Here is a 7,788-nt window from a genome sequence, read left to right on the forward strand (position 1 = left end):
AGAGGATTTGTACTTGGAGTTGCATGACGAGGAGAAATTAAAGAGATGTTTGTCTTTTTAACAGGGAAATCCTTTCTGCATCTGCACCGCCCCCAGAGGGAGGAGGGAGGAGGGGGGAGCCTAGCTGAGCTGTCAGACCTGTCAGACCCCATACACCCATACACGGTGCTACCAGGGGGCGTTCAGACACCCATACACGGTGCTGCCTGGGTTCGGCTGGTCTCCTATGAGGAGAGAGAGGATAGGATGGAGATGCTGCGCCGCTCTTCAGTCTTCGCAGCGGAGGTGATGGAGGTGTTCGACCGCTCGCCCACCGACAAGGAGCTGGTGTCCCAGGCCAAGGCGCTGTGCAGAGACTACATCCACTCCAGACTGAACCGGGCCGGGATAGGCTGGTCCAAACCCGAACACGGACTGGCTGCATCAGGGGGCACGCTGGGAGAGGTGTCCTCCGTCCTCCTCTGGTTAGGTAAGGGAGGCATTTATTGAGACTATTTGAGTCTATTTGAGTCTGCATTCTAGCCTACACTCCCAGTAGGGTGGTGTTGTGTGTTATTCACTACTTCAACAGTAGAGTGTCTGAATGTGTCTGCAGGGGTAGAATACATGACTGCTCTTCTCTTATAATATCCGACATCAGAGTGTGCAGGGTTAGGTCCTGCCCAGTCCTAACACGGGGGATCTGTACTGTAACCTGTGGGAGAACAACAGTGTCTTCTTACAGTTTGACTGTTCACTCTTCAATCTGTTCACTACAACTGTATGCAGTTTTTACCCTAATGTTACATGTTTTGATAAGGGATCTCCAGTTAGGGTTAAGGAACATTGAACAGGTCCACTACTTTATGAAGACATGTCTCTCATCTACCGTGTGCCGTGTGCCAAGGTCTAAGTTGTGCACCTGACCACAAGTGAAATCATTAATTGTTTTGTGTTTCCTGTAGGTGATGAGTTGGAGTACCTACGGCCCAACATTTACCGTAATGTCGCTCGTCAGCTGAACATCACCGTGGCGTCTGAGAGCGTGGTGTCCGACGCCTTCCTGGCTGTAGCTGCAGAGATATTCTCCACTGGTAGGTCAATGTTGAAGAACAATTACCATGGTTACAATACCGTACATTGGTTGTCGTGTGATTTTGGTAATTTGTTGATGCAGTATTTGTACAGTTCTATTCTGGGAAATATGAGTGGAGATGTTAAATGGAGAACCAAGGTAGCAGCAAACAGGGTAGCCTTTTCATTTCTGTCGTTTCAGGTGTGTTTTAAAAAGGAGGAACTACATGACATAACATTAGGCAAACACAATGAAAGTACTTAAACTTGAGGAGAAGTGTAACTGATTAGAGAGAGAGAGAGAGAGAGAGAGAGAGAGAGAGAGAGAGAGAGAGAGAGAGAGAGAGAGAGAGAGAGAGAGAGAGAGAGAGAGAGAGAGAGAGAGAGAGAGAGAGAGAGAGAGAGAGAGAGAGAGAGAGAGAGAGAGAGAGAGAGAGAGAGAGAGAGAGAGAGAGAGAGAGAGAGAGAGGTCTTGATCTTAGAGAGATAAGGGACTTGTTTATAATGTAAACACACTGGACATCCAGGAGCAGAGTGAAGACCTTTACCTTTAGGTTCCTGCGGCTCTGGACACCGTTCAGAACAGGACCGGTAGAGGCCAGTTCTCATGACCCATATTGGGCTAGAACGTCCCCATGTGAGAGTTGATTGTAAACGGTTCTAAAGAAAGGCCCCACCCAGGGAGTTCACCCAGTAACTTTAACAGGCTTTCTCCTCAGGGAACAGCAGAGCAGTTCTCAATCCTACAGCGAGGGCAATTAAGGAGTGGCAATTGCAAACACCAGGCCTAAGGGTTGTCTGAAATGTCTATACTGTTTCGCCGTAAACTAGCCTAACTGTAGTTTAACAGCGGCCAGAACAGGATGGTGAAAGAAGATCATATCTGGGCATCCTGTTAGCTGGCAGAGAGGCAGAGCAGAGGGCTTTCTCTCTTAGACAAGCCTTCCTTTACTCTCCCTTGTGGTAGACATAAGTGGACGTCAAGTTCAGCAGAAACAGTTAATCAGAACTGGACCATTACCCCGTTACATCAGCACAAGTCTCAATACGATCTGTGTTTGTCTCAGCGCAGTTGAATATTCATCACTTGATTGAGGGAGAAAATGAGATTCACAGCTGAGCAAACCAGAGGTAGACATCATATACGTTACACAGACCTGTAACTCTGCCCAGCGTTTTGAAGAGGAAGTAGTGGGCAACAGTAGTTTACCATTTGGCCCCTAGTCACTGTTTCTGTTTTGCTTTGTTTGTTTTCTGTTTTGTCTGTCTGACCATTCCCCTTTAGAATTGTAAAGCGTCCTTGGGTTTTTGAAAGGCGCTATAGAAATCAAAGTTATTATTATTATTATTTAATAAAACCACAAGGTATGAAGAGTCCAGCTCTACTGGGATCTCTCACCCATTCACCATGTCCCCATTAGCTATGAGTTTCCTCCACCTCTTATGTAACCAGGTAGACAGTAAGGGTTAGGGTTATTTAACCTTATGTAAGCAGGTATACAGTAAGATATGTGGGACCTCAATCTTGAAGCATCTCTTTGTTTTTAGGTGGAACAGGAGTGACCATACCATAGTCTAGCTATATTAAGACGGCCCTAGTATAGTATTATGGGAATGACAGTTGACAGTTTCATTGGACGCAGTCCAACCATTTCCATGACATATCAGTTCTATAAAGCTTATATTTCTACATGACATATCAGTTGTATAAGCTTATATTTCTATAAAGCTTATATTTATATTTCTACAGGCCAACTGGGAATGAGGCCATTGGGTCTCAGTGTGGGTTAGACTCTGAACACCTGACCATACATGGTAGGGTACATAAAGGCCTTGTACTTAAAACAAGAATATTTACTGTAGTTTGATAAATGACTGCTGTCTGAGCTAATAAGGAGTATTGCAACACTTTTGGAGCCAGCCTTGTTTCAGATGTATCTGTGTGTTCTTGTTCGTGGGCAGATAGGCATGTCGGCCGCCGAATGTCTGGCTGCTGCTTCTGCAGTTATATAACTTCTGTCTCTCTGCTCCCCTTTAAATGAGCTGCTGACACGGAGATACAGACCCTCCAGCCCTCCGATCCCACAGACACACAGAGCTCCACTTAGTAGGCTTTGTCACGCACGTCTCCGTTGGCACACGCTATCCAGTCTGACTTTGCTATAAATTAATGATTCTGAAAGATTGAAAGAGGTTAGGGGCACATTTGGGGGTAGTGGTGGTCTAGTGGATAGTGAGTTGGACGTGATCTGAAGTTTGTTAAGTTCAAATCCCGCCTGAAACCACACCACTACTAGTGTGCCCTTGAGTAAGGCACTTAGCCCTCAGTTACTCCAGGGGGAATGTCCCTGTAATTTGTAATTGTAAATCGCTTTGGATTATAGGCGTCTGCTAAATGGCAAAATTTAATTATTTGGCACCGTTCAACTGGTGGAAATCTGTCAATAGTTGGAGCCCATTGGACATGGACATGTATTTACTGCATTTAGCAATGTCTTTGTGTTAAGTCACATTGGAGACTTAAGCTTATTTCTGTGTTTGTGATTTTGCCTCCTTGCTGTAGCGTTATATTAGGCTTGGAGGTCGTCAGAGAAAAGCTTACAACAATAAATGAAGTAACATAGCAAGTAACATAACAAGTAAAAGTAAGATACAGGATGTTTCAATCAATTACAAGTTGCAAAAGGATCAAAATACAGAATACACAGTAAGTGTACGTAAGTGCATTTAATAAAAACAGATTACAATATTGCCATAATGTGCAAAGAAAAGATGCACTACTTAATTAAATTATTAACTACTTAATTATAATTACTAATTTCAAGTTATGAGACACAATACGCTAGAAATAAAAACATTCATATTACAGAAACTACAAAAGACTCACTACAAAAATGGACCACGAGACACTTGCAGTTGTATTCACACTCCTGCTTGAGAATCCCGTGTAGATTGTTATGTAATGAATAGCTCTGCAGGATTAGATTGGGAAATTATGATGTCTATATCATTTCTATATTGCACTGTAAGATATTGTATGGCAGCTGCTGGACTGAAAAAATCAGGTGTAGTGCTGAGGCACAAACATGTACATTTCAAGCCTGCAAACTGTGACACTTTAAATAACGTGAAACAATACTATTGTGCAATATGACAACCCTAGTCGACTATCTGTACAGTATAGTACAGTGGATAGTGTACATAGCCTTTATTTATGTAAACCAGCTCCTTCCCTTCTTGTGATTTTTTTTTTCTTCCTAACACCAGGGGAGCCACCCCTCCTAAATGTCGTTGTTTGGTACCTGTACTGTAGCAATGACAATAAAGTCCATTCATTCATTCATACTTTGTGTGTAAAGCTACAGTATGTGTGCTGTGGTGGAGGAGTGGCTGTAGTGTTATGGCGCTTTCCCACTACCGGGCCGACCCGGTTCTTTTTCCTTTCTCCACTGCCCACCGAGCCGTACCAGGCCATAGTACCCGTGCCGTACCAGGCCATAGTACCCGTGCCATCTTTAGCTTCTCTCTGTCTCTCCCCAGGTGTGACGTGGGGGAAGGTGGTGTCCCTGTACGCGGTGGCGGGGGCTCTGGCGGTGGACTGCGTGAGACATGGTCATCCAGCCATGGTGCACACCATCGTGGACTGCATGGGGGAGTTCGTACGGAAGAGCCTGGTGTCCTGGCTGAAGAGGAGAGGGGGTTGGGTAAGAGGAACACTACTCTATTCGGTTGTTAAGTCGTGACGTGTTTCCGGGTCCAACGTTGGCTGAGGCGCTCTCTTCGAAATGCCGCAGTAATAATAATAATTCATTATATTTGTATAGCGCTTTTCCGAGGCTCAAAGACCCTGACAATATGGGGAAAACGGGAAGGTGCTGCGTCCCTTGTTGTATGAATAGATCCCAGTCTAAAAAACGATTGAACTGTCATTCTACCGCTGTAGTACACTGGTACTCTGGGAATTTCTGGTTTGGACCCGGAAATTGCTAAACGTCACGTTTGACGTCAGACTTAACAACCGAATCATACCATCATGGTGGTTTGGGGGGGAGGGGATAATTTTTAATGATCATTGTCAGTCGTTGCATCTATAGCTGCGTTTATGAATGTGAGTGGTTACATTTCTCCAGCCCCGTCCCTTAGCTGTTTACCCAAATAAGTGGTGGAGAGACAGCTTTATTTTTTGAATCCCAGATTGCCCCTTTCACAAAGAGGAAAAGGGTAAAAAGAATGTGTCTCTATATAGTCTCGTGAAGGAACATCTGATAATAATCTGCTGAAAGCCTGGTGGTGCTGAATTGGTGCTTGAGGCCTGGCGAGGTGCCTCTGTCTAGATCTGTTCTGCTCTGCTGGCAACGCTTAAAGTGAACAAAGCTCCTCTCCTCTAAGGCCCAAACGGCCAATATGAAGGAATATGAACATCATTAAAGATAACTATGCCTCCTCCTCCTCCTCCTCCCTCCCTGTGTTGCTGCCAGCGTTCCCAAGTCAGTTTGCTCTTCCAGATTAGTGGGGCGTCACAAACTGGGAGACAATGATTGTATAACCAGCCTCAGGGAACAAATGGCCTAGTTATTATTTATTGCAATTTCAATCTTTTTTTTACTTTCTATTTGTTTTTATTTATTTATTTTACTTGAATTTGTGTTACAGTACGTTAGGCTACAGACCAGAGTCCATCACCATGAGGATTAGCCTACTAGCCTACTTTAAATGAAGGTCAAGATGTTGATGTGGAATTTGCAGCTGATAAAGAAATGTACTACAACAACACTGATAGAGAGATGTACTACTACAACACTGAGAGGGAAATGCTGAACTATCAGATACCAGTATACTTAATTTTAATATAAACGTTATTACGACAGTCATGTCTATTTTTGATCTTGATAAATGTATTATTTTGAATTTCCTTATCATTCAAAAGTGTTGTCATGTCTATATACTTACTGTGATTGTATTGTCTCTAAAACCTTTGACCTATATTGTTAGAAGTGGTGTATTGGTGTAGATGTAAGTGCAAACCTAACCCTAACATCCCAACCTAACCCTAACATCCCAACCTAACCCTAACATCCCAACCTGACCCTAACACACCAACCTAACCCAACCTAACCCAACCTAACCCTAACACACCAACCTAACCCAACCTAACCCAACCTAACCCTAACACACCAACCTGACCCAACCTAACCCTAACCCAACCTAACCCTAACATACCAACCTAACCCAACCTAACCCTAACACACCAACCTGACCCAACCTAACCCAACCTGACCCTAACATCCCAACCTAACCCAACCTGACCCAACACACCAACCTAACACTGGCAGCATCTCCTCTTCTGTGTTTGACCACCCATCACCTTCTGCTCCTAAACTGAAGTTGTTAACTATCTCCACTTGAATTTAAAATGACTTCATTTTGAGGGACTCACAGTCATTTCTCACTTGAGAAACAATTGGCTCCTTATGTCTCTCAAATACATTTGAAACATTGATCTCTGTTCATGTCAGTTCAATTGAAGTTGTCTCTAAACGCTAAACGCTGCCTCTCCTCTCCTCCGCTCTTCCTCTCCTCCTCTCCTCCTCTCCTCTCCTCTCCTCCGCTCCTCCCTCACAGGCTGACATCACTAAATGTGTGGTGAACACTGATCCCAGCTTCCGCTCTCATTGGCTGGTGTCTGCGGCCTGCGCCTGTGGACACTACCTGAAGACCATGGTGTTCTATCTGCTGCGGGACAAGTGACGACTCGTGGCCACAGTAGTGTTTCACCAGCGGAGGACAGCCACCCTCCGGCTGAAGCACCACTGCTTTTATTTTGACACCTGCAGACGTTTGCACTGATGAGCACTGGGCCTCTGACGAGCCTCCAGGCCTTCACACACGCACACGGCCAAGAGCATCCATGTGAATCAGCCTTGTCTTGTTTGCTTCACATTTTTAGGATATTTATTGAGCTTTTATTGTAAGATATTGTGACGTAGCCTGCAGGTATTCTAGTTGCAGTGTCCCAGGTCCCCTCAGAGAGAGATGTGCTTTTATTCCTCCTGGACAAATGTTTCATTTGAAGCAATGGAAAATGTATTTTCATTTGACTTTTAGTTTTGTGCATTATCTCAGACCAGGGTATGGCCCCCCAGTGGCTAGATAGAGTATCACAATTATTGTATTATTATTGTTGCAAGGCGTCATACCGCCTCCAATGGTAGTGAATAAGAATGACCTGAACACCTGAGATGACATCATGTGGATGATCTATGAATTGAGTTGATGAATGAAAAAGAATTTAAAAGAATTCTTCAGTTTGAATTGGAAATCCTTTAGAGAGATTATAAAGTGTGTGTGTGTGACATTTTGATAGATTTTATTTTTCAAATATTGTACATTTTATTCTGTGAATAACACGTTATATTTGGCATGCAGCACTGAGTGTCTTCAGAAATAAAGTTTTAAATGTGAGATATTGAACTTTGTGTAAATGGTTCCTTTGACAGAATGACACATTGACAAGGCCCTGTCTCACACCCACACAACTGTATGCAAAACATTACTTATTTGTCTCTAGTCTTGTGAAGGAACATCTGATAATAATCTGCTGAAAAATAATCTGCTGAAAAATAATCTGCTGAAAAAATCAGGTGTAGTGCTGAGGCACAAACATGTACATTTCAAGCCTGCAAACTGCGACACTTTAAATAAATGTGAAATAACACTACTGTGCAATATGGCAAC

The 7,788-nt window shown here is 43.7% G+C and overlaps 1 protein-coding gene across 1 annotated transcript; it reads left to right on the top strand.

The window, feature by feature from the left end:
* Positions 1 to 246: 246 nt before the first annotated feature.
* On the top strand, positions 247 to 6,801 carry boka (BCL2 family apoptosis regulator BOK a; the record flags this gene model as incomplete). Its single annotated transcript, XM_080537303.1, has 4 exons — positions 247 to 469; positions 945 to 1,073; positions 4,555 to 4,757; positions 6,676 to 6,801. The coding sequence occupies 4 exons, from the start codon at positions 247 to 249 to the stop codon at positions 6,799 to 6,801; spliced, it is 681 nt and encodes a 226-aa protein (XP_080393429.1).
* Between the last annotated feature and the right edge of the window lie 987 nt (positions 6,802 to 7,788).

The sequence above is a fragment of the Nansenia antarctica genome, assembly GCF_963989245.1.
Source record: "Nansenia antarctica genome assembly, chromosome: 7".
NCBI classification, from domain to species: Eukaryota; Metazoa; Chordata; class Actinopteri; order Argentiniformes; family Microstomatidae; genus Nansenia; species Nansenia antarctica.